Source organism: Macaca nemestrina, chromosome 17 (assembly GCF_043159975.1).
Source record: "Macaca nemestrina isolate mMacNem1 chromosome 17, mMacNem.hap1, whole genome shotgun sequence".
Classification (NCBI taxonomy): Eukaryota; Metazoa; Chordata; class Mammalia; order Primates; family Cercopithecidae; genus Macaca; species Macaca nemestrina.
Window position 1 is genome coordinate 68,445,244 of NC_092141.1, and position 27,220 is coordinate 68,472,463.

At 43.9% G+C, this 27,220-nt stretch overlaps 1 protein-coding gene across 2 annotated transcripts in view; it reads right to left on the minus strand.

Moving 5' to 3' along the window:
- Nucleotides 1-1,837: 1,837 nt before the first annotated feature.
- LOC105468938 (gap junction protein gamma 1) overlaps nt 1,838-27,220 on the minus strand; it is a 33,086-nt gene continuing 7,703 nt past the window's right edge. For both annotated transcript variants that reach the window (XM_011719427.3, XM_011719433.2), the window contains exons 2-3: nt 11,393-11,468; nt 1,838-9,830 (exon numbers count right to left, since the gene is read on the minus strand). In XM_011719427.3, coding sequence (XP_011717729.1) covers nt 8,620-9,810 — 1,191 coding nt within the window. In that variant the 5' untranslated portion in view covers nt 9,811-9,830; nt 11,393-11,468 and the 3' untranslated portion in view covers nt 1,838-8,619. The remainder of the gene's footprint in view (nt 9,831-11,392; nt 11,469-27,220) is intronic.

Consider the following 27,220-nt stretch of genomic DNA (forward strand, 5'->3'; position numbering starts at 1 on the left):
TACCATGCCCAGCTAGTTTTTTCCTTTTTTTTTGTACAGACAGGGTCTCACTATGTTGCCCAGACTAGGAATCTATATATCTGTATCACTCTCTCTCTCTCTCTCTCTCTCTCTCTCTCTCTCTCTCTATATATATATATATATATATATATATATATATATATGCATGTATATATAGTATTTAGAGACGGAGTCTTGCTCTGTTGTCCAGGCTGGAGTGCAGTGGCACAATCTCGGCTCATTATAAGCTCCGCCTCCTGGGTTCACACCATTCTCCTGCCTCAGCCTCCCAAGTAGCTGGGACTACAGGCGCCCACCACCACGGCCGGCTAATTTTTTTGCATTTTTAGTAGAGACGGGGTTTCACTGTGTTAGCCAGGATGGTCTCGATCTCCTGAACTCGTGATCTGCCCGCCTCGGCCTAAAAATCTATATTTTAATAGCATTCCTGTTACTTCTTTTTTTTTTTTTTTTTTTTTTTGAGACGGAGTCTCGCTCTGTCGCCCAGGCTGGAGTGCAGTGGCCGGATCTCAGCTCACTGCAAGCTCCGCCTCCCGGGTTCACGCCATTCTCCGGCCTCAGCCTCCCGAGTAGCTGGGACTACAGGCGCCCGCCACCTCGCCCGGCTAGTTTTTTGTATTTCTTAATAGAGACGGGGTTTCACCGTGTTAGCCAGGATGGTCTCGATCTCCTGACCTCGTGATCCGCCCGTCTCGGCCTCCCAAAGTGCTGGGATTACAGGCTTGAGCCACCGCGCCCGGCCACATTCCTGTTACTTCTAACAAGTAGTCCTATGGTCCAATGGTTACATTTTGAGAAAGTATTGTAATAGACAGATACAAGGTCCACCCAGCAAAGATGCCCCCAAACCCTTGTGAGCACCCGCTAACAGCTGCTTCTGGACCCGCCTCTTGCAAGAACAAAGGATACTGGATTGTATAGACCTGGATTCTGTTCCCAACTTTGCCTCCACTTCCATGTTCTTCATGCCCCTGTGTAACCTGCTTCCAACGGGAGATATCTAAAGGAAACAAACCCTAAAAGTATCATATAAGCCCTTAAAACCTTAAAAACAGTTTTCAAACTCTGTGTAGCAAAGAAAACATATTTGATGCCAGTACCTTTTTCAGGTATTAGTCTCCGTACTGATTTATCTGCCAAAGAATCTGCTTTCAAAACTAACAGATCCAGAGTGATTTAACTGCTCCAATAGCTTTCAAACAGCTCACAAGTTCATTACCAAATATGGTTGGCTGACCAGTCTACAATCTGCGCTGCTGAGGGTGAGCTGTTTGTGACCTACCAGTCAGCTATCCCATGTCTGAAGGAACAAAAGGGCATTGCTGTTTCCTTCTCAGGAGGTGGATTAGGCTTTCCAATGACACTGCTCACTCTGCTGCCGCAAAGGGTCCCTTGCAGAAGGCGCTCCAGGAAAGGCCTCCAGAACCAAGGGATGTCAAGGGTGCATTCCCAGCTTCTGAGCTTAGACCCCAGCCTCCCCCACCAGGCTACCTATATTCTCCAGATTGCGACGCCACAAATATGCTGACCTATTTAGCCACAGTAGTCCCAGAAGAGCTTCAAATCAGCTCTGAAAAAAAGGCATCTTTTACGCCCAAACCTTTAGTTGGAAATTTCTCTGCTCAAGTATTCCCACCAAGATCAACTTACAGGTGAAATGTATGAGGAAGAGATTTTCATATTAGGTTTCCTGTGTATATCACTAAGTCTTGGGTATTATTTTATATGAATAGGGTAAAATCCTCAACATGACATTTCCTGGCAGCTGATTTTCAGTTGGTTTCGAATTCTGAGAAAGGAAGCACAAACCACAAAAGAATCTTCAAAACTGTATTTGGAATTGACAAAATCTTCCTAGAGACAAGGCCCTGAGCACAGAGTCTGTCTCCACCATGAAAGTTTTACATAAGCTGTACAGAACAAAATTAGCAATGAGTGATCTTTGGCACTAGAACAGGTGATTCCTTAGCTGTTCATGCAATATCCAAACTGCACACCACATGACATTAGATTGCTGGTTAACCATTTAATTTTACATTTAAATTATCTTAAAAGGCTGGAAGTCCTAGCTAAGTTTTCGATATCAATATGCTACCCACGTCATAACACTTAGTGCCTGAGGTAGTGATTTCTGTAAGATATTTTTGAAAACACAATTGAGAGTATAATACAGAAAAACATTTTAAATCTTGGAAGCATATAGCCTGGTTCAACAAGCCAAATCTGAAATGCAGAACTAGTACCTTTTGAGTCTCACTCCGTCACCCAAGCTGGAGTGCAGTGGTGCAATCTCAGCTCACTGCAACCTCTACCTCCCGGGTTCAAGAGATTCTCATCTCATGCCTTAGTCTCCCAAGTACCTGGGATTACAGGCACGTGCCACCATACCTAATTTTTATATTTTTAGTAGAGACAGTTTTGCCACGTTGGCCAGGCTGGTCTCGAACTCCTGACCTCATGTGATCCACCTGCCTTGGCCTCCTAAAGTGTTGGGATTACAGGCATGAGCCACCACACCCAGCCAGAACTATTACTTATCTCTGCAGAAACTGCACTGGTGCACTTTTTTCCTTTTTTTTTGGCGACAGTCTTACTCTGTCGCCCAGGCTGGGGTGCAGTAGCACAATCTTGGCTCACAGCAACCTCTGCCTTCTGGGTTCAAGGAATTCTCATGCCTCAACATCCCGAGTAGCTGGGACGTGCACCTCCATGACCAGCTAAATTCTGTATTTTTAGTAGAGGGGGTTTTACCATGTTGGCCAGGCTTATTTCAAACTCCTGACCTCTAGTGATCCACCCACCTCAGCCTCTCAAAGTGCTGGGATTACAGGCGTTAGCCACCACACCAGCCGAGAACTTTCTTTTATTTGGACTCCTGGATTTTAGAATACCATGGTTTCTTTTAAAAAAAACAAAAAAAAGTACGATTATTAACGTTGATTAATAACACAGGAACCAAACTCACTTAATATCATTATTAAAAACAGGCTGGGCACAGTGGCTCATGCCTGTAATCCCAGCACCTTGGGAGGCTGTGACAGGAGGATTGCTTGGGTCCAGGAGTTTGAGACCAGCCTGGGCAACAAAGAGATCCCTGTCTCTACAAAGAATACAAAAATTAGCAAGGTGTGGTGGTGAGCACTTGCAGCCCAGCTACTTGGGAAGCTGAAGTGGGAGGACTGCTTGAGCCCAGGAGGTCCAGGCTGTAGTGAGTTGAGATTATGCCGCTGCACTCCAGCCTAGGCAACAGATCCTTTCTCAAAACAAACTCCAAAAAACAAAACCAAACATCGATAGAACTACATAGGGACAACAGCAAATACAAATCTTTATTTTATTTTATTTATTTATTTTTTTTGAGGCGGAGTCTCGCTCTGTCGCCCAGGCTGGAGTGCAGTGGCCGGATCTCGGCTCACTGCAAGCTCCGCCTCCCGGATTTATGCCATTCTCCTGCCTCAGCCTCCCGAGTAGCTGGGACTACAGGCGCCCGCCACCTCGCCCGGCTAGTTTTTTGTATTTTTTAGTAGAGACGGGGTTTCACTGTGTTAGCCAGGATGGGTCTCGATCTCCTGACCTCGTGATCCGCCCGTCTCGGCCTCCCAAAGTGCTGGGATTACAGGCTTGAGCCACCGTGCCCGGCCAAATACAAATCTTTAAACTCTTCATGATGTGGTCGGAATGAGTACAATTATGCAATTCAATGATTCCAACATTTGATGGTGACTGTGAATTATTACATATTTATTATATATAGATGAGTTTAAATTTTATTTCCAAACTGCATGCCAGGACTTTGTTATTATTATTTTTGAGAGAGAGATTCACTCGTTGCCCAGGCTGGAGTGCAATGACGCAATCTCGGCTCACTGCAACCTCCACCTCCTGGGATCAAGCGATTCTCGTCTCAGCCCCCTGAGTAGCTGGGACTACAGGCACCCACCACCACGCCCGGCTAATTTTTGTTATTTTTAGTAGAGATGGGGTTTCACCATGTTGGCCAGGCTGGTCTCAAACTCCTGACCTCATGATCCGCCCGCCTTGGCCTCCCAAAGTGCTGCAATTACAGGCATGAGCCACCACTCCTGGCCAAAACCTTTGATTTTTAAAAAGGCGTTTCCTGAAGTATCTTATTAAACATTTGATTTGAAGGAAACTGTGCATGTCTAACATTCTTGCCTTTTACAGAAAGCTGGCTAGCCAAAAACGTATCATCAACTATTGATGTTATTTTTAGAAGTGGACTGTCTCTTAAATGAGACAGAAAGCATGAAGTATGGACTTGTACAAGCTGAACGAGTAAATCATGGGTGTAACTGATAACAAATTAAATCCATTCTTGGTATAAACTGCTAAAGAGTGTTTCAGACCATCACTGATGTCTGTGATAAACAGCACCAAGTGTCACAGTCCAACTTGTTTTTTAAGCGCCAAGTTCAAACAAGTGACCAATAATGGTTGGTCCTTGAACACCTTTTACCAGAGGCCTTTTCTAACCACTTCGTAACACTTTTGAGAGGTACATGGCTCCTGAACCTTGGAAAAGTAAAGTGATCTGCCTAATTTCATATCATGAATAAATGAGTTAATAAAGTACCTAATACTGATTTTTTCCCCTTTAAAGATACAGATGTCCTTCCAAAAAAAAAACACATTATGTGGAAGTCCGAAACTGAGAATCATTCTGGATGGCAAAGTTCATTTGTATCAAGAGTAAATAATTCTATAGACATTAGTCGAGGAAAATCCCCAGAAAAACTGACTTAAAATGATGTAACATACTTGTGGCTTTAAATGAACACATAAAGAAACAGGCAAAACTAAATAAGCAAAAACAAAGCCACAAAATGAACATTAACATTTCTTTAGGGGAAAATGCTAATTTTCCCCTCAAGTTTGAATTAACCAAAAAAAAAAAAAAAAAGCGTATTTCTTTTACAAATCTCTTCTGAATAACGGGTTTTAAGAAGAGCAGGCCGGGCACGGTGGCTCACGCCTGTAATCCCAGCACTTTGGGAAGCTGAGGTGGGCAGATCACAAGGTCAGGAGTTCAAGACCAGCCCGGCCAACATGGTGAAGCCCTGTCTCTACTAAAAATACAAAAAAAATTAGCCGGGTATGATGACGGCGCCTGTAATCCTAGCTGCTCGGGAGGCTGAGGCAGGAGAATCGCTTGAACCCAGGAGGCGGAGGTTGCAGTGAGCTGAAATCACGCCACTGCATTCCAGCCTGGGCGACAAGAGCAAGACTCCATCTTAAGAGAAAAATGAAGAGCAAAGGACACACCACATCTGCATAAATCAAAGTGTGTTAAGGAACATAATCATGTTGATTGTATCCTGATTCTAGCAGGTGAAGGACTAAGAACTCAACTTATATTTGGAGTAGAAGCAAGTGTCATGATGGAGCATGTCTTATATGGCAATTCAAAACAGTATGATTCTGATGGGGTGGGGAACTAAATGTTGGACAGGCTTTTTATACAAACCCCACCTGCATGTTTCAGAACAATATTCTTAGAGATTCAATGCAGACCCCACCAATGGGTTAGGCAGACATGAATAGGCTCATTTTCTTTCTTTTTTTTTTTTGAGACAGAGTCTCACTCTGTCTTCCAGGCTGGAGTGAAATGGTGTGATCTCAGCTCACTGCAACCTCTGCCTCCTGGGTTCAAGCAATTCTTCTGCCTCAACCTCCCAAGTAGGTGGGATTACAGGAGTCCACCCAGCACGCCTGGCTAATTTTTGTATTTTTAGTAGAGACGGAGTTTCACCATGTTGGCCAGTCTGGTCTTGAACTCCTGACCTCAGGTGATCCGCCAGCCTGGGCCTCCTAAAATGCTGGGATTACAGGCATGAGCCACCACGCCTGGCCCATTTTCTTAATGTAAGTTCACAATATGTCATTAGGGGAAAATGACTTTGGCAAACTCATATGCTTTAAAGGCAGAAAGATATGTACTAAGAAGGCAGTTAGAGCTAGAAAATTCTTGACATAATTACAACTTTAGCAAGAGAATAAAAATAGATTTTAAAAGTGTGTGCATGTGGGGAGGTGACAGAGTATCTTTATATGTACTTTAAGAAGCTGACGAGTTATCCAGACACAAAAGGTAACATTCTCATCAGAACAGGCCAAGATGAAACACCAGGGGCACTCTTCATAGAAACTAAGTGGATGCTTCTGGCGCCAAATGTCTTTGCCTGGTTCTTCCTGGCATTTCTGCTTGACTCCTTCCCTCTGTATCATTCTCAAATCCCCAACCTTTCCACTGGCAAAACCACTGTCTTCTCCCTCAGGCTCTGAATAGATAACACAAATGTATGGACATGTTTTGTCCTTCAATTAAAAAACCTGCTTGAAGCTCCATTGACGTAAGAATTAACTGGTAGTTCTTTATCTTACCTAGGCTTATGTATTCAAAATTTTGCCTGTTTTCTTGGAATTATATGAATTTCCTTATTAAGCATTTGATTTGAAGGAAGCTGTGCATGTCTATTAATTACCCATGATATACATGTGTATTACTTTCTGAAACTTCTCCTTCAGTCTCCTTTGAGTTTAATTTTTGCTTAAGATGTTTAGAGTTCCTGAGGTGCTTCTCTGGGCTAAAATTTAAAGTTTTTTGTTTTTTTTTAAAAGCAAATAAAAGTAAATGAATGGCTAAAAGATAAGGCTAAATTTTCTAGGCTGGGTATGGTGGCTCATGCCTATAATACTAACACTTTGAGAGGCTGAGGCGGGAGGATCACTTGAACCCAAAAGTTCAAGACCAGCCTGGGCAACATAGTGAGACCTCATCTCTACAAAAAAAAATTTTTTAAAAAGAATTAGCCGAGTATGGTGGCACGTGCCTGTAGTCCCAGCTCATCAGGGGGCTGAGGTAGAATGATCGCTTGAGCCTGGGAGGCAGAGGCTGCAGTGAGCTGGGATCATGCTGCTGCACTCCAGCCTGGGTGAAAGAGGGAGACCCTGTCTCAAAAAAAATTTCCTTAAGTTTATTTTCTTGGTGGGGGTAGGAATGTAATGGAGAAACAAAGAAAAACACTGCACAAAGGGTGCAGTGTTCTAGTGTTCATCTAAATAATGGAGAACTGGCATTTTACAATTAAGATATAAAAAATATTCATACTTTCAGAATTTCCAAGTCAGAGGTGGCTTACAATAGCTTTCGTTAGAAAAGGGTGAGACGCACAAATAAAATGCTCCCTGGTGGAACGAAGGCCCCTTTAAACCTTTACCAAGCTCTTTCTCAGAAGCTCACAAAATTTAAGACAATGAGAACATGATGAGAAAGCAAAGCTCTGCAACATAAGGTTGAAAATGACGATAAAAGACTGCGATAAAAGACTAGTGGGATGAACATGAATGCTTGTCAGTGACAAACACATTATGCCTACAAGGAATAAATACTGCACTTCTCTTTAGGTCTATTTACAGAGGACTTCATGACCTTTCAGGTATAAACCTCCACTGGCAGAATATGTTTAATCACAAAAGTTCTGTGGTAAATTATAAAAAATAAGAAATTTGGATTTAAGCCTTCTGCCATTTCCAATACAAGTAGCTTTGAGTATTCTTGGTTGACAAAGGAATGTTTGCATTTCTAATGTTAACAAAGAAAATATCCACCACTGGCTTCTTAACCAGAGGGAGAGAAGCGGGCAGGTTTCTGGATAGAGGTTTAAGGCAAATCAAACAGGTTCACAACTAAGCATCCTATTAGGGATTCCAGGCATGGCTTTGTTTTCTGAGGGACAGCTCCACATCATCTCAAGCCAGGTTTTCCACATTGCTACCAAACTGGGGACACATTTCTGTATCAGGCTTTTGAAAGAACTTTAAGTTATATACACACACCGTCAAAGCATATACTGGTGATGCTTGATATTTAAAGGAATCCTACAGTGAATCATTTATTTCCTTTGAAAATAAGGTTTTCAAAAACTGGCTACAACTCTGATTGCATGAATGAGATTCAAAGATTTCTCATGTAAAAGAAAGATCTCAACCTCCTTATACTGTGAACTCGCTTTCCAAGACTAAAAACTGGTATCTCCTCTTCAGTCTCCTTACACATCTGAAATCATTCCTGCAATATGAGAGGCACTTTTATTAGGTGTAGCATCTATTAAAAACTCTAAAGCCAGGGTAGAATTTGCTGAACAAAGTAATAGCACTAGCCTAATAGGCATTACTTATAAGGACTTTTCCCCCTTTAATATAAAAGTATAACTACAGCAGTTCAATGTACAAATACAAAAAAAGTTCTCATACTAAAAAAAAAGTACCATAATACTGTACATACAAAAACTGTTCAACAAGAATGATTTAAATATGCCTGTTCTTCTCCAGATCTGGAAGACACAAATGTAAAGTTCTGCAACTGTATTATTGCTAAGAACATGTGCCCAGGAACACTGTGTTTCCGTTTCTCCCCCTCAGCCCAGCCCCGCCTCCAGAGTCCCCTGAGCTTGGATCATGAGCCAACAGCATCCCTGAAGATAACCAGAGCCAAATGTTTACTCAATGGAAGTCATTATTCAGTGAGCTGCTGCTTACCATAAACTATGAAAAGCACAGGTTTTAAGCCCGCCAGGATTAAATCCAGACGGAGGTCTTCCCATCCCCTGATTTGCTACTGGCAGTGCTTTTGTTGGACCCAGCTTTGGACCCCACTTTGGCCTTCTTCTCCCGGGGGCCATGAGGGTTGTTTTGGTGACTGTAGGCCTGAATTGCCAGATCCAAGCGTTCCTGAGCCATCCTGATCTCCCGCTGCAGAGCCTCCAGGTCAGCTGGGAGGTTCTCTTCATGGCTGCCATACTGCTGTTCCTGGGCTGTGTTGGCCTTGTTTTGCTTGTAGGCGATCTTAGCATTGGATAGTTCGGTGTACTGGATTTGATCTGGTTTGACAGCAATGTTATAGCCAGGGGGAGCAGATGGTGTATTCCAAGTGAAAGGATAATTATAAGCACCCGGATCCTCAAGTTCCCTCCTTTTACTGTTTAGTGAGTCTCGAATGGTCCCAAACCCTAAATGAAGCATCTCCCAAATGTTAAGCAAGAGGCAAAGGCCTGTAACACCATACATTATCAGAAGGAAGATGGTCTTTTCAGTGGGTCTGGAAATAAAGCAGTCTATCTTATGAGGGCAAGGAAGTCTGCTGCACACATAAAACGGGTGGACTTGGAAGCCATATAGAAAATACTGCCCTATCAGAAAACCCACCTCAAACACGGTCCTTGCCAGCAACTGCAGCACATAGATTTTCATGAGCCCATCTTCCCGAATCCGTCGTCGGCCATCATGCTTAGGTTTGGGTTGGCTCTGCTCTTTATTTTCTTTATCACTTTCTAACTCCATCTCTGGATACATCATAGGATCCTCTTCGTTATCCTCCTCTGTTTCTTCCAGGGCCCGGTGTTGTTTCCAGCGCATTGCATAGGGCTTGCTCCGAGCCGCCTTCTTGTCTGCTTCACCGTGCTCCATTTTGGCAATCTTGTGGATAGCATAACCCAGGTACATCACAGAGGGAGTTGCCACCAGGATGATCTGGAACACCCAGAAGCGTACATGGGAGAGGGGTGCAAACGCATCATAGCAGACATTCTCGCAGCCCGGCTGTTCTGTGTTGCACACAAATTTGCTTTGCTCATCATAATAGATGGATTCTCCTCCTACAGCTGTAAGGACAATCCGGAAGACAATCAGAACAGTGAGCCAGATCTTCCCCACAAATGTGGAATGGTTGTGAATCTCCTCTAGCAGGCGAGTCAGGAAGCTCCAACTCATGGTGATTGAATTGGTATGCCCTGATAAAAGTGGAAAAATACCAAAAGAAAATCAACAAATATATTAAATCTTAATTTAATTATTAATTTATGATATCTCCAGGAACTACTACTTTGAATACTTGAAATCTAACTTCAAGGTTCACAGTGGAACAAATGTTAGAATAAACAGCATCTCGGTTGGGTGCGATGGCTCACGCCTGTAATCCCAGCTCTTTGGGAGGCCAAGGCAGGCAGATTACTTGAGGTCAGGAGTTAAAGACCAGCCTGGTCAACATGGTGAAACTCCGTCTCTATAAAAATACAAAAATTACCCGGGCACGGTGGTGTGTGCCTGTAATCCCAGCTGCTCAGGAGGCTGAGGCAGGAGAATCACTTGAACAGAGCAAGACTCCATCTCAAAAAAAAAAAGAATAAATAGCATCTCACTCTCCACTATCTTCAGGCAGGTCAATTCACCTCAGTCAACACCTGTTGGCCCTACAAGGTCCTAGAGAGTATGGATTACTTTCACATCTCCTCTGGTTTGAAAGGTAAACTTGTAGCTACTATTTATCAAGATGTATTTCTCAGACCTCGGTTCTTTTTTTTTTTTTTTTTTTTTTTTTTTTTGAGACAGTTTCCCTCTTTCACCCAGGCTGCAGTGCAGTGGCGTGATCTTGGCTCACTGCAACCTCTGCCTCCTGTGCTCAAGTGATTCTTGTGCCTCAGCCTCCGAGTAGCTGGGATTACAGGCATGCACCACCATTTTTGTATTTTTAGTAGAGATGAGGTTTCACCATGTTGGCCAGGCTGGTCTCGAACTCCTGACCACAGGTGATCCTCCTGCCTTGGCCTCTCAAAGTGCTGGGATTACAGGTGTGAGCCACCATGCCTGGCCATACCCAGGTTCTTTACACATACTATTATTTCATGAGACCTTCAGAATTTTGTGAGATAGAGATTAAAAAAACACACAGGTATAGTTATTCGGTCCAATCACAGAAAAACCACCACGGAGAACATGAAGGGGACACCTTGGCTAGACTCCACTGTGAAGGGGTGACTTATTAGGAAACTTAAATTTTAGACAAGTGCTAAAAGGGATTAAGAAGATGGTACAGCTACAAACTGCTGGCAACCATTAAGAACTAAAAAGACGAAGGGAACTAGGAAGATCTTCCCTAGCTAGACTGTATAGCATACCAGATTTTGGTTTCACTTAGAAACCCACAGTGAATGGTTTTGCAATAAATATTATACCCCTTTACTATATAACAGAATCTACAAATTATACTTCTGTACCTTATTTATGGCAGACATTAAAAAATGATTGCCAAACTGAATTGTGAGGACATTAAATTCAATCAACAGCAAATCCACTTAAAATAGCATTTTAAAGGATAGTTTCTTTCTGAGATTCCCAGATCTACATCCAGGATCCAGGTAAAAAAACACCTAAATGAGGTAATATATGGGAAATCTCCAATAGAACCCCAACACAAAGTAGACTTAACTTTTAACTTGTCTTCCTCCCTCTCCCAGTTTACTTCTGCAGATTACAGATGATTTGTCAGCACCACCTAAGTTTAAATACACTTTACCTGTTGTCCAGAGCTTCTGTTACCCAAAATTTTCTTAGAGAAATGATGTTTTGATTGCAATTTTTCCAGATTCCCTCTGGAAAGGAAAAAGAAAAGAGCAGGTCATAAGCTTCCTGCCACAGAAAACAATGAATCACTAAAATGCTATTTTCAGAAAGAAACAAAGTTTTCTATGTACCATAAAAATCAATGAGAATAAGATGGAAACAGGCTTCAGTTTGAATACCAGTTTTCTCCTCCCCATACAGGTGGCAGGAGAAACTATGTAACAGGTGACCTAAAGATTCTTAAGTCACCAGTCCAAGAATATACAACAGGAAGATGAGTCAGTAGTAAAAGCATGAAGCAGATGAACTCTGGCACCTATAGGAAAAAGCCAAAGCAGAAGAATTGCAGCAAATTGAAAGTGGGTCACTAAAGGTCTTGCAAAAACCTTCACCCCGTCTGCTGTATTCCCTGAAGCAGCCAATACGCCTCTCAGGGGGATTTAAGCAGCTAACCAGGAGCAAGCTGTTTAGCTAAAACACCCAACAGCTGGCTCTCAGTCACAGGAACACCAGTCTCCATAGGAGGTGATTTACAGATACAACTGCTCACAAAAAGTCACAGAAAGAAAACACCTGTATCTGTACTGGATTAAACAGCAAAACAGAAAAGTTTCCAAGATGAATTATGCTCATTATCAAGCTCTGGCAACTCTGCATACCTCTGGCCAAATGTCATCCGTAAGGCGAGAAAATAAATTTAAAACAATTCCTGAATGTCATGTGTTTATAGTAAATTAAAAGAGTGCTTTGTTTTGTTGTTTAAAGATACAGGGAAAAAAAACTGGAACAATTTCCAAAGGACCAATGGGGAAAAAAAAGTGCAGGCATGAAGCTGCATAAAGATTTGCATATAAGCCTGGGCAATATAGTGAGACCCTATCTTTCCAAATTTTAAAAAAATTAGCTGGGTGTGGTGGCAGTGGTGGCCAATGCAGTCTAACCTGGTAGACAGAACAACACCCTCTTACACACACACACAAGCACACACAGACACACATGGCCCAGCACAGTGGCTCAGGCCTGTAATCCCAGGACTTTGGGAGGCCAAGGAGGGGGGATCACTTGAGTTCAGGAGTTTGAGACCAGCCTGGGCAACATGTGAAACCCAGTCTTCACCAAACAACAACAACAACAACATCCCCCAAAATTAGCATGGTGATGAACACCTGTGGTCCCAGCTACTCGGGAGGCTCAAGTGAAAGAATCACTTGAGCCCAAGAGGTAGAGGTTGCAGTGAGTTGTGATCGTGCCACTGCACTTCAGCCTAGGTGACAGTGAAACCTCAAAAAATAAATAAACAAAGAAGCAAAAAGATTTACATATGAAGAATCCAGGCCAGGCGTGGTGGCTCATGCCTGTAATCCCAGCACTTTGGGAAGCCGAGGTGGGTGGATCACCTCAAGTCGGGAGTTCAAGACCAGCCTGACCAACATGAAGAAACCTTGTCTCTACTAACTAAAAATACAAAATCAGCCAGGTGTGGTGGTGCATGCCTGTAATCCCAGCTATTTGGGAGGCTGAGGGAGGAGAATCGCTTGAACCTGGGAGGTGGAGGTGGCAGTGAGCTGAGATCGCACCACTGCCCTCCAGCCTGGGCAACAAGAGCAAAACTCCATCTCAAAACAAAACAAAACAAACAAAAGAATCCAGCTGAGCATAATGGCTCACACCTGTAATCTCAGCACTTTGAAAGGCTGAGGAAGGAGGATCACTTGAAACTGGGAGCTCAAGACTGCAATGAGCTATGATCATACCACTGCACTCCTGCCTGGGCGAAAGAGGGAGACTCTAACACAATAGAATTTCCAGTATAGCTCCCATGTCTAGTCCTGCTTCCCAACTGAGCTCACCACCTCTTTTCTCATTGAATATACAAGTTATAGAACCTCAAAACAAGAAGTAAATAATATAAAATCTTTAAACGGTGATTTAAGCCAGGTTTCCAACACAGAACTCCATGATTCCATCCACAAATTCTCTGCAGGCTCAGATTTTCCCTAAAGCCTGAAATTTCTATTTGTTCCAATAAGCCAAAATTATGAAAATACAATTAGTTAGAACTTATCTGTTATATCTCCATCCACAAAGATAAATGTGTATCTTTTTTTTTGAGACAGAGTCTTGCTTTGTCAGCCAGGCTAGACTGCAGTGGCACGATCTTGGCTCACTGCAAGCTCCGCCTCCCAGGTTCATGCCATTCTCCCGCCTCAGCATCCCGAGTAGCTGGGACTACAGGCGCCCGCCACCACACCCGGCTAAATTTTTTGTATATTTTAGTAGAAACTGGGTTTCACCGTGTTAGCCAGGATGGTCTCGATCTCCTGACTTCATGATCCGCCTGCTTTGGAGCTCACTGCAACCTCCACCTCCCAAAGTGCTGGGATCGCAGGCATGAGCCACTACGCCCGGCTGATTTTTGTATTTTTAGCAGAGACGGGGTTTTCACCATGTTGGCCAGGCTGGTTTTGAACTCCTGACCTCAGGTAATCTGCCTGCCTCGGCCTCCCAAAGTGCTGGGATTACAGGCGTGAGTCACTGAACCTGGCCTTTTTTTTTTTTTTTTTTTTTTTTTTGGAGACAAGGTCTCTTTGTTATCCAGGCTGGAGTGCAGCGACACGATCTCAGCTCACTGCAGCCTCAACCTCCCCAGATTCAGGTGATCCTCTCACCTGAGCTTCCCAAATACCTGAGACCACAGTTGCATGCCACCATGCCTTGCTAATTTTTGTATTTTTTGTAGAGAAGAGGTTTTGCCATGTTACCCAGGCTGGTTCTCAACTCCTGGGCTCAAGTGATCTGCCTGCCTCGGCCTTCCAAAGTACTAAGATTACGAGCATGAGCCACTGTGCCCGGTCTTTCTCTTAATATAACTCTGTGGGGAAAAAAATAGGCCGGGCGCGCTGGCTCACGCCTGTAATCCCAGCACCTTGGGAGGCTGAGGTGGGTGGATCGCCTGAGGTCGGGAGTTTGAGACTGGCCTGGCTAACATGGTGAAACCCTGTCTCTACTAAAAACACAAAATTAGTCGGGCATGGTGGTGCGTGCCCATAATCCCAGCTACTCGGGAGAATGAGGCAGGAGAATGGCTTGTACCCGGGAGGCGGATGTTGCAGTGAGCCAAGATCGTGCCATTGCACTCCACCTGGGAAAGAGCAAAACTCCATCTCAAAAAAAAAGAAAAAAAAAAACCCGGCTGGGTGCGGTGGCTCACGCCTGTAATCCCAGCACTTTGGGAGGCTGAGGCGGATGGATCACCAGGTCAGGATACCGAGACCAGTCTGGCCAACATGGTGAAACCGTGTCTCTACTAAAAACACAAAAAAATTAGCCGGGTGTGGTGGCACACACCTGTAGTCCCAGCTACTCAGGAGGCTGAGGCAGGAGAACGGCTTGAAGTAGGGAGGCAGAGGTTGCAGTGAGTCGAGACTGCGCCACTGCACTCCAGCCTGACAACAGAGCAAGACTCTGTCTCAAAAAACAAAACAAAACAAAACAAAACGCCCATAACATTAAAACCCATGTATGCCTATTGTTCCATTATTGGAACGCTAAGCATGTGGGAGTTATTTATATCCTACTTCTCAAGATCATTGCCAAGGTCTGATTTTTTCAAATTCAAAAAATTGCAATCTCAGACATAAATGGGTTAAAAGAAACAAACACACAAAAAAACCCCATAATCACAGCTACTTACAAATGTTTTGGTTTTCCTTATGTCCTTCTAGTCTTTATCTAAATGAATACTCTTTCCAAAAAACATTAATTTACAAAGGGATCTAGTAGTAAAAATGAACTTTATTTTTTTTTGAGACAGAGTCTGGCTCTGTAGCCCAGGCTGGAGTGCAGTGGCACAATCTCGGCTCACTGCAAGCTCCACCTCGCAGGTTCATGCCATTCTCTTGCCTCAGCCTCCCGAGTAGCTGGGACTACAGGCGCCCACCACCACTCCCGGCTAATTTTTTGTATTTTTAGTAGAGACGGGGTTTCACCGTGTTAGCCAGGTTGGTCTCGATCTCCTGACCTCGTGATCTGCCCGCCTTGGCCTTCCAAAGTGCTGGGATTACAGGCGTGAGTCACCATGCCTGGCTTTCTCTTTTTTTTTTTTAATTGAGACAGAGTCTCACTGTCGCCCAGGCTGGAGTTCTGTGGCACAATTTCAGCTCACTGCACCCTCCACCTCCCAGGTTCACACCATTCTCCTGCCTCAGCCTCCCGAAGAGCTGGGACTATAGGCATGCGCAACCACGCCCGGCTAATTTTTGGTATTTTTAGTAGAGACAGAGTTTCACCATGTTAGCCAGGATGGTCTCCATCTCCTGACCTCGTGTTCTGCCCGCCTCAGCCTCCCAAAGTGCTGGGATTACAGGCGTGAGCCACCATGCCCAGCCAAACTTCTCTTACACTTGTTTACTATTTGTATTTTTTTGTGTAAATATGTTTACCAACTTAACTCCAACATCTCACAAAATGGGTGATGAGCAACTAACCTTCCTTCCTTCCTTCTCCTTTCCTCCTTCTCTTTTTTTTTTTTTTTTTTTTTGAGACAAGAGTCTCTCTCTGTTGCCTAGGCTGGAGCGCAGTACCACGATCTCAGCTGACTGCAGCTCTGTCTCCCAGGTTCAAGCAATTCTCCTGTCTTAGCCTCCCGAGTAGCTGGGACTACAGGCGCACACCACCATGCCCAGCTAATTTTTGTATTTTTAGCAGAGACGGGGTTTCACCCCGTTGGCCAGTCTGGTCTTCAACTCCTGACCCTCAGGAGATCCGCCCGCCTCTGCCTCCCAAAGTGCTGGGATTACAGGTGTGTCACTGCACCCAGCCACAACTGTCTTTCTAAAATAAAGAACCATGGGCTTCCTAAAATGAATGGCAGTATCACCACTGTTTTTACCCATCGAGTCAGTAAGTTTTTCTTTGATACTCTTCCCTTTCCTCTCCTTCCAAGTTACTTTTTTTTTTTTTTTTTTTTTTTTTGAGACAAGAGTCTCTGTCGCCCAGGCTGCAGCACAGTACTGCGATCGCTGCAGCCTTCATCTCCCGGATTCAAGCAATTCTCCTGCCTTAGCCTCCCGAGTAGCTGGGACTAAAGGTGCACACCACCATGCCCAACCAATTTGTGTTATTTTTAGGAGAGATGAGGTTTCGCCATGTTGGCCAGCCTGGTCTCCAACTCCTGACCTCAGGTGATTCACCCATCTCGGCCTCCCAAACTGCTGGGATTACAAGCGTGAGCCACCATGCCTGGCCACAAGTTATCCATTCTTACTCTCAGTGAAATGTCAAATAATTCCTGGGGGATGACTGTGGTCTGGGAAACATTTTGAAAACATTAGTCCTCATTTCTGTAATGGGTCACTCATTCTCTAGGCAAGCCCCCTCCCCAGCAGCTATGTATTAACAAAGCATTAAGGATTGGCTTATAATGTTACAGAGTACAATACTCCACCAGAGAAATTAAGATCATTTCAAGAAGCAGAAGGCAGGTTCTGGAATTAACATTTCTAAATAGAATATGTCACTACCAATTGTGGTCTCACTGTGAAAAAAAGCTGGTTCTTGCTCCGCTGAAGTTTCCTTTCTCCTGAACCATAATTATTATTATTATTATTATTATTATTATTATTATTATTATTATTTGAGACAGAGTCTTGCTCTGTCTCCCAGGCTGGAGTGCAGTGGCATGATCTCAGCTCACTGCAAGCTCTGCCTCCCGGGTTCACGCCATTCTCCTGCCTCAGCCTCCCGAGACTATAGGCGCCCGCCACCACGCCCGGCTAATTTTTTTATTTTTAGTGGAGACGTGGCCTCACCATGTTAGCCAGGATGGTCTCAATCTCCTGACCTTGTGATCCACCCACCTCAGCCTCCCAAAGTGCTGGGATTACAGGCATGAGCCACCGCACCCAGCCCTGAACCATTATTTTATCTACTTTTTTCTTGAATGGCTTCTTAAATTATTTTTTTAAAGAATGCTGCAATTCATGGAAGCCCATAATTCAAAAGGATTCACTCACTCACACACAAAAAACCCTGGAGATCTGCAGAGGGGCCCCTCAGTCTTCAGAACTAATCAGTGCACAAGTGAGGAAATGGTCTACACAAGGGACCTGAACAGGTGCCTAAAATTCAGGACATAGGGCCGGGAGCGATGGCTCATGCCTGTAATCCTAGCACTTTGGGAGGCCAAGGCGGGTGGATCACCTAAGGTCAGGAGTTTGAGACCAACCTGGCCAACACGGCGAAACCCTATCTCTACTAAAAATACAAAAATTAGCCGGGTGTGGTGGCATGTGCCTGTAATCCCAGCTACTTGGAGGCTGAGGCAGGATAATCACTTGAACCCGGGGAGAAGAGGTTGCAGTGAGCCGAGATGGCGCCACTTCACTCAAGCGTGGGTGAAAGAGCAAGACTCAGTCTCAGAAAAAAAAAAAAAAATTTTTTTTTCAGGACCTGTCTTCTCTGGCTTCCCTGCTTCTGAAAACAAACTCAGTTACAGTGTAAGGGCTGAGAGTCTGAGAGTCAGCTGTGAATGGCTCTTATGAATAAAAAATCATTTCTCCATACTCCATCTACAAATAGAAAATGACATGGAAGCACAAGTCAAGAGGTGGAGATGGGTAGAGGCCAAATATCTCAATGTCTTTTGCTAATTAGTAAAGCCCCAATTTTTCATTATTATTTTTTTGAGACTGGGTCTCGCCATCACCCAGGTTGGAGTGCAGTGGCGTGATTTCAGCTCACTGCAACCTCCACCTCTTGGATTCAAATGATTCTCCTGCCTCAGCCTCCTAAGTAGCTGGGATCCAACTGATTTATATGTACTTTTATACTTAATATCTTCATGAATACATCCTAAATGCCTTGTCAACTCAAGTTGAGTTTGTATCTATAAATTCTAGGAGGTGGTATTGTTAGGTCACAGGCAATGTAAATCTGCATGGTTTTTGCTTTGTACTGTCATTTGATTTTCAAAAAAGGCACTAGTAATTTACAGTGCCTGGCAATGAATGTATACTTAAAACAACTTCACCTCCACCTCTTCAGCACTGGCATTATGCTCCTTTACTAAATGCAAAATGGCATTTCAAAATCATGTCAATTGTATGTTTCTAAGACAGTAGGATACGTTCCCCCTCATATATCCAACCTCTTTGTGGGTTATTTCCATCCTTTTACCTATTTGTCTACAGAAGGTACTCTTGATATAGTATAGGCATTGATTATTTGACATTTAATATAAACATCTCAGTTTATTTTACTGACTTCCTTCAAATTTTATTATTTTTATAGAATCGTATCAATTCTTTAAAAAATTAGAAGGTTTAAAAAGTTGTTTTTTTCTTTTTTTTTTTTGAGACGGAGTCTCGCTGTGTCTCCCAGGCTGGAGTGCAGTGGCGTGATCTCGGCTCACTGCAAGCTCCGCCTCCCGGGTTCACACCATTCTCCCTCCTCAGCCTCCCAAGTAGCTGAGACTACAGGCGCCCGCCACCACGCCCGGCTAGTTTTTTGTATTTTTAGTAGAGACGGGGTTTCACCATGTTAGCCAGGATGGTCTCGATCTCCTGACCTCGTGATCCACCCACCTCGGCCTCCCAAAGTGCTGGGATTACAGGCTTGAGCCACCGCGCCCGGCCAAAAGTTGTTTTTTTCTAAAGTGGCTTCTATTTTTTAAAAAGAATACTGCAATTCATGGTAGCCCATAATTCAAAAGGATTCACTCACACAAAGAAAACCTAAATACTGAAGAAAATCATGTTTGCTTATATAACATTTATTAGAAATCAAATGTGCTATTTTTAGTCTATTTCCTAATAACTTTGACACAAATCTACCTTGTCTTACACTAGAAAACAGAATTTTTAAAATGGGCTGGCATCAACATGGTAATAAATTACGTAATTCTCTCTCAAATTCTTATCTCAAGAGCTTTCTATAGGTTATATCCAAACAGAATCATATTAACACCGCGTTTTTTTCCAGCCGGGCGCGGTGGCTCAAGCCTGTAATCTCAGCACTTTGGGAGGCCGAGACGGGCGGATCACGAGGTCAGGAGATCGAGACCATCCTGGCTAACACGGTGAAACCCCGTTTCTATTAAAAAATACAAAAAACTAGCCGGGCGAGGTGGCGGGCGCCTGTAGTCCCAGCTACTTGGGAGGCTGAGGCAGGAGAATGGCGTAAACCCGGGAGGCGGAGCTTGCAGTGAGCTGAGATCCAGCCACTGCGCTCCAGCCTGGGCGACAGAGTGAGGCTCCGTCTCAAAAACAAAAAAAAAAAAAAAAAAAAACCGCATTTTTCTGTAAAACAGAATTCATAGTTTTGTTTTTTGTTTTCTGAGACAGAGTGTCGCTCTGTCACCCAGGCTGGAGTGCAATGGCGAAGTCTCAGCTCACTGCAACCTCTGCCTCCTGGGTTCAAGCAATTCTCCTGCCTCAGCTTCCCAAGTAGCTGGGATTACAGCCTCTTGCCACCACGCCTGAGTAATTTTTCTATTTTTAGTAGACATAGGGTTTTACCATGTTATCTAGGCCGGTCTCCAACTCCTGACCTCAACTCATCCCTCTGCCTCAGCCTCCCAAAGTGCTAGGATTACAGACGTGAGCCACCACGCCCAGCCGAATTCATAGGATTTTTGAAGATCGAATGTAATGAACACTATTTGAATTATTTCAGCAGGTAGATTCTAATATTAAACTCATTTTAAAGATGAGGAAATTAGGTTTAAAATTTTATAATTTGCCGGCCAGGCACAGTGGCTCACGCCTGTAATCCCAGCACTTTGGGAGGCCGAGGTGTGTGGATCACCTGAAGTCAGGAGTTTGAGACCAGCCTGACCAAGACGGAGAAACCCGCCTCTACTAAAAATACAAAATTAGCCAGGCATGGTGGTGTATGCCTGTAATCCCAGCTACTTGAGAGGCTGAGGCAGGAGAATCGCTTGAACCAGGAAGTCGGAGGTTGCAGTGAGCTGAGATCTCACCACAGCACTCCAGCCTGATGACAGAGCAAGACTCCATCTCAGAAAGAAAGGAAAAAAAAACCTTTATAATTTGCCGACCAGGCGCAGTGGTTCATTCCTGCAATCCTAGCACTTTGGGAAGCTGAGGCGGGCGGATCATCTGAAGTCAGGAGTTCAAGACCAGCCTGACCAAGATGGAAAAATCCTATCTACTAAAAATGCAAAATTAGCCAGGTGTGATGCTGCAGGCCTGTAATCCTAGCTACTTGGGAGGCTGAGGCAGGAGAATCACTTGAACTCAGGAGGCAGAGGTTGCAGTGAGCCGAGATCGTGCCATTGCACCCCAGCCTGGGCAACAAGAGCGAAACTCCATCTCAAAAAAAACCAAAAACCAAAAAACTTTATTATTTGCCTAAAATCATCTACTTATTAAGTAATGAAGCCAGAATTAGAAGTCAGGCAGTCTTGCACTAGAGTTTGGGCTCTTTCTTGACCACTCACTAGTAAAGAATTACATTACAGGCCGGGCGTGGTGGCTCAAGCCTGTAATCCCAGCACTTTGGGAGGCCGAGACGGGCGGATCACGAGGTCAGGAGATCGAGACCATCCTGGCTAACACGGTGAAACCCTGTCTCTACTAAAAAATACAAAAAACTAGCCGGGCGAGGTGGCGGGTGCCTGTAGTCCCAGCTACCCGGGAGGCTGAGGCAGGAGAATGGCATAAACCCAGGAGGCGGAGCTTGCAGTGAGCTGAGATCCAGCCACTGCACTCCAGCCCGGGCGACAGAGCGAGACTCCATCTCAAAAAAAAAAAAAAAAAAGAATTACATTACAGATGGAATTATGTACAGGTTCAATGTGACCCTAATCCCAATCTTTAGGATCAGAGCTGTGAAAGAAAAGCACAAGGCTGGGCACAGTGGCTCATGCCTATAATCCCAGTACCTTGGGAGGCCGAGGTGGGTGGATCACCTGAAATCAGGAGTTTGAGACCAGCCTGGCCAACATAGTAAAACCCCCTCTCTACTAAAAATACAAAAATTAGCTGGGCGTGGTGGCAGGCACCTATAATCCCAGCTACTCAGGAGGCTGAGGCTAAGACTGGAGAATCGCTTGAACCTGGGAGGTGGTGGTTGTATTGAGCCAAGATCACGCCATTGCACTCCAGCCTGCGCAACAAGAGTGAAACTCTGTCTCCAAAAAAAAAAAAAAAAAGGAACGCACAAACACCAGAAAGAAAATAAATAAATTTCAGAGTTTAAGATCTTAAAATGTAAAATGGAATGAAGGTTTAAAAGCGAAATAAAACAAGCTTTCTTCATAGCTGGGGAGGAAGGAATAAATGGTATCTTTGACAAAAATGATTTAATTAAGAAGGATAATTTATTTGGGCATTGAGAATAGGAAGATCACAAAACCAATATTAATTAAAAAATTCACTTTTAAGTGTATCTTTGGAAAAGTCTCTAATAGTCTCATGTTTAAAAAAAAAAAAAAGGCCAGGCACGGTGGCTCACATCTGTAATCCCAGCACTGTGGGAGGCTGAGGCAGGCAGATCACGAGGTCAGGAGTTCAAGACCAGCCTGGCCAACATGGTGAAATCCAGTCTCTACTAAAAATACAAAAATTAGTCAGGCCTGGTGGCAGGCGCCTGTAATCCCAGCTACTCGGGAGGCTGAGGCAGGAGAATTGCTTCAACCCGGAAGGCGGAGGTTGCAGTGAGCCAAGATCATACCACTGTACTCCAGCCTGGGCAATACAGCAAAAGAGCAAAACTCCATCTGGGGGTGTGGGGCGGGAAGAAGCTGGCTGGGAGTGATGGCTTACGCCTGTAATACCAGCACTTTGGGAGGCTGAGATGGGCGGAACACTTCAGCTCAGGAGTTCAAGACCAGCCTGGACAAGATGGCGAGACCCCATCTCTATTTAAAAAAAGAAAACAAAAAATAAAACCTCTCAAGTTTTTCAAATCAAGCACTAAAAACCCCCCATTAACTTGCGTCCTGTTTTTACTATTTTACTGTGGTAGAATACACATAAAATGTACTATCTTATTAAGTGTACAGTTGAAGTATTAAATACATTCATAGCATTATCAACCATCACCACTACCTCCAGAATTTTTTTCTCTTTTTTTTTTGAGACGGAGTCTCGCTCTGTCGCCCAGGCTGGAGTGCAGTGGCCGGATCTCAGCTCACTGCAAGCTCCGCCTCTCGGGTTCACGCCATTCTCCTGCCTCAGCCTCCCGAGTAGCTGGGACTACAGGCGCCCGCCACCTCGCCCGGCTAGTTTTTTCGTATTTTTTAGTAGAGACGGGGTTTCACCGTGTTTGCCAGGATGGTCTCGATCTCCTGACCTCGTGATCCACCCATCTCGGCCTCCCAAAGGGCTGGGGTTACAGGCTTGAGCCACCGCGCCCGGCCCCAGAATTTTTTTCATCTTGTAAAACTGAAACTCTAGACCCAGAAACAGTAACTCCCCATTTCCCCTTCTCCCAGCCCCTGGCAATCACCATTCTACTTTCTCTATGGTTTTGACTACCTAATTATCTCATATAAATGGAATTATGTATTTCTCTTTTTGTGTCTGGCTTATTTCACTCAGCATAATGTGTTCAAGGTTTATCTACGTTATAGCATGTGTCAGAATTTCCTTCCTTCGGCCGGGCGCGGTGGCTCATGCCTGTAATCCAGCACTCTGGGAGGCTGAGGCAGGCAGATCACGAGGTCAGGAGATGGAGACCATCCTGGCTAACACAGTGAAAACCCCTCTCTACTAAAAATACAAAAAATTAGCTGGGTGCGGTGGCGGGCGCCTGTAGTCCCAGCTACTCAGGAGGCAGAGCTTGCAGTGAGCCGAGATCGCGCCACTGCACTCCAGCCTGGGTGACAGAGAGAGACTCCGTCTCAAAAAAATAAAAAAAATAAAATAAAAAGAATTTCCTTCCTTTTTAAGGCTGAATAAATATTCCATAGTATGTACATACCACATTTTTTAAATCCATTCATCTGTTGACAGACACCTGGGTTGTCTACAACTCTGGCCACTGTGAATAATGCTGTTATGAACATGGGTGAACAAATCATTCAATTCAATTTTTTTTTTTTTTTTTTTTTTTTGAGGCAGAATCTCTCCTCGTCACCTAGGCTGTAGTGCAGTGGCATGATCTCGGCTCAGTGTAACCTCTGCCTCCCAGGTTCAAGTGATTCTCCTGCCTCAGCCTCCCAAGTAGCCAGGATTATAGGCATGCACCACCACACCTGACTGATCATTCAGTTCTTTTGTTTTAACATCCAGAAGTGGAATTGCTCCATCATATGGTAATTTTTAATTGGTGGAGGAACATTACACTGTTTTCCACAGTGGCCAATTTTTTTTGTATTTTTAGTAGAAACAGGGTTTCACCACATTGGCCAGGCTGGTCTCGAACTCCTGACCTCAGGTGATTCGTCTGCCTCAGCCTCCCAAAGTGCTGGGATTACAGGCGTGAGCCACGGCGCCTGGGTGAAAAGTGATTCTTTTTTTTTTTTTTTTTTTGAGATGGAGTCTAGCTCTGTCGCCCAGGCTGGAGTGCAGTGGCCAGATCTCAGCTCACTGCAAGCTCCGCCTCCCGGGTTTACGCCATTCTCCTGCCTCAGCCTCCCGAGTAGCTGGGACTGCAGGCGCCCGCCACCTCGCCCGGCTAGTTTTTTGTATTTTTTAGTAGAGACGGGGTTTCACTGGGTTAGCCAGGATGGTCTCGATCTCCTGACCTCGTGATCCACCCGTCTCAGCCTCCCAAAGTGCTGGGATTACAGGCTTGAGCCACCGTGCCCGGCCGTGAAAAGTGATTCTTAACCTTGAATTTTGTGAAACTAAGCAAGCAATGGACTAGAAGGCAAGAGATTCTAATCCCAGAATGTAATCCATGCACTTCAGAAATAAGTTCTTTCCATATCCTAATTTCTGTAATAAATGAAAAATATCAAGTTAGATGATTTCTAAAATCTCTTCCATTTACATCTGATGAAAACTATCTCAGAGTAAAATTCACCAAACTGATAAATTATGTGGAACTTAAAACTCTAGGGATAGGAAAAAAGCAAAGTATTGGCAGTAAAATTAAACAATATAACAAGATGTTAAAATTTTAAAAAGGCACTTCCCAAACAATCATTTCAGAAAATTTGTGGTTGAACTAAACTAAAAAATTTCAATATTGACTCACTGTAATTCCAAAGTAGGTATTAATAATCTAGGCATCCCAGCTCATGAGCTGAGCAATCCACTAAGAATCGCGCTAGTGACTCATACCCCTGAACGCGACTGCTTTATGTGCAAAGACAAGGAATCAATTAAAGGGTTTACAATGAAGTGTTGTTTAACTGGAACGTTTTAAGTGGAAGTTAATTCCACATGAGTGATAATAGATGTTTAATAACTAGCTAGTGACAATTTCTAAGCAAAAGCATTATGGCAGCTAAACAGCAAATAGTAATCTATGTGCTACAAACATGAAAACAACTTGTTTTCAAAAGAGCTCTTGGCTATGAACAATATTTGAAAAACCTAAAATATAATTTGTGTTGAATCAAATCATAAAACCTCATGGAGAGAGTAGTTTGAGATCTTGGCTGTATCAACCAATGAGGAAACAAAAGGCACCATTGTGGGTTGAAGTGCCAATTTTCGCTGGCAAAAAGCCATTCTATTTGAATGTAAGAACCTTCAGGAACCAGCTGGAGAAGTATGAGGAACCTGGGATAGGAATAATATATTCATTCACAACATATCCTAAGTGGAACTGTCTTCATGCAAAGAGGACAATATTGGAACATATGTCCAAAACAGCCTAAGATTAGGTCAAACCAACTGTTCTGAACAACCCTCAGTCTAGAAAAACGAACATGTCTAAGACAAAAATAAATGTATGATTTTCCAATATGACTACGTTTAAGATACACAATTTCTTTTTAAAAACCCATACCATCGGCCGGGCGCGGTGGCTCATGCCTGTAATCCCAGCACTTTGGGAGGCTGAGGCAGGCGGATCACCCGAGGTCAGGAGTTTGGGACCAGCCCGACCAACATTGGCGAAATCCTGTCTCTACTAAAAATACAAAATTAGTGGGCGTGGTGGTGCGTGCCTGTAATCCCAGCCACTCGGGAAGCTGAGGCAGGAGAACCATTTGCACCTGGGAGGTGGAGGTTGCAGTGAGCCAAGATCGCACTCCAGCCTGGGCAACAAGAGAGAAACTGTTTCAAAAAAAAAAAAAAAAAACACCCATACCATCATACACCAATGGCGTCATCTGGTACAACTTTTCTGGAAGGCATCTTTGCAATAGTTATCAAGAACTTTAAAGTGCTTATATCCTTTAATCAATAATTCCACATTTAGTAATTTACCCTAAACAAATGCAGGGCATTTATTATAAGAAACATATATAATTCATGGTATAACCTCCATAATGGAATATTGTACAACCATTATGGGGGGAATAGGGAGTAACTGCTAATGGGTATCAGGTTTCTTATTGACAGAATTAAAATATTCTAAAATTAGGCTGTGGTGGCTCACGCCTATAAATAATCCCAGCACTTTGGGAGGCTAAGGCAGGTGAATCACCTGAGGTCAGGAGTTTGAGACCAACCTGACCAACATGGTGAAACTCCATCTCTACTAAAAATATAAAAAATTAGCTGGACATCGTGGCAGGCACCTGTAATCTCAGCTACTTGGCAGGCTAAGGCAGGAGAATCACCTGAAACCAGGAGGCAGAGGTTGCACGGAACCAAGATCATGCCATTGCACTCCAGCCTGGGCAACAAGAGCGAAATTCCATCTCAAAAAAAAAAAAAAGAGCCCGGCTTCAGTAAATTGTATGATAGAGCCACTTAATAAAAATAGAGTACACTGAAGAAAGTCTAGGTGTGGGGCCAAGATCAAGGGCTCACTTTGGACAACGCAATTCAAATTACCTCCTCTGAGTATCTCCGTGGAGATGTGGAACAGGCAGCCAGGATCAAAAAAGAGGTCTGGTTACAGATAAAAATGTGGCAGTATTCAAAATATATATGGTAACTGAAGCCACAGAATGGATAATTTCAGGAAGGAAAATTTTGAATCCAAATAAACACCTACTCTGGATGGGCAATTAAGAATTCCAAGTCCGGCCGGGCATGGTGGCTCAAGCCTATAATCCCAGCACTTTGGGAGGCCGAGACAGGTGGATCACAAGGTCAGGAGATCAAGACCATCCTGGCTAACACGGTGAAACCCCGTCTCTACTAAAAAATACAAAAAAACTAGCTGGTAGCCGGGCGAGGTGGCGGGCGCCTGTAGTCCCAGCTACTCAGGAGGCTGAGTCAGGAGAATGGCGTAAACCCGGAAGGTGGAGCTTGCAGTGAGCTGAGATCCGGCCACTGCACTCTAGCCTGGGTGACAGAGCGAGACTCCGTCTCAAAAAAAAAAAAAAAAAGAATTCCAAGTCCACGAATGACTCAAGGGGAATTCCTAAAAATAGGGTTCAGCTCTAATTTACTCTGAACATTCCCAAAAGGAATGTTATCACTCATTAGTTAAGTAATAACAATCAAGCCAAAACTGATAAATACTACACAGATGTGGATGAAAATAATCTCTGTAACTATTTGGAAGTTGAATATAGTTTAGAGATTAGAGGATAAGAATAGGGGTGTGTGAAGTTTATCCCATTTATACAGAGGAAAAACATTAAAACTTATTCTGAAACCCTATGCATTTCTTTCTTTTTTTTTTTTTTTGAGACGGAGTCTCACGCTGTTGCCCAGGCTGGAGTGCAGTGGCGCGATCTCGGCTC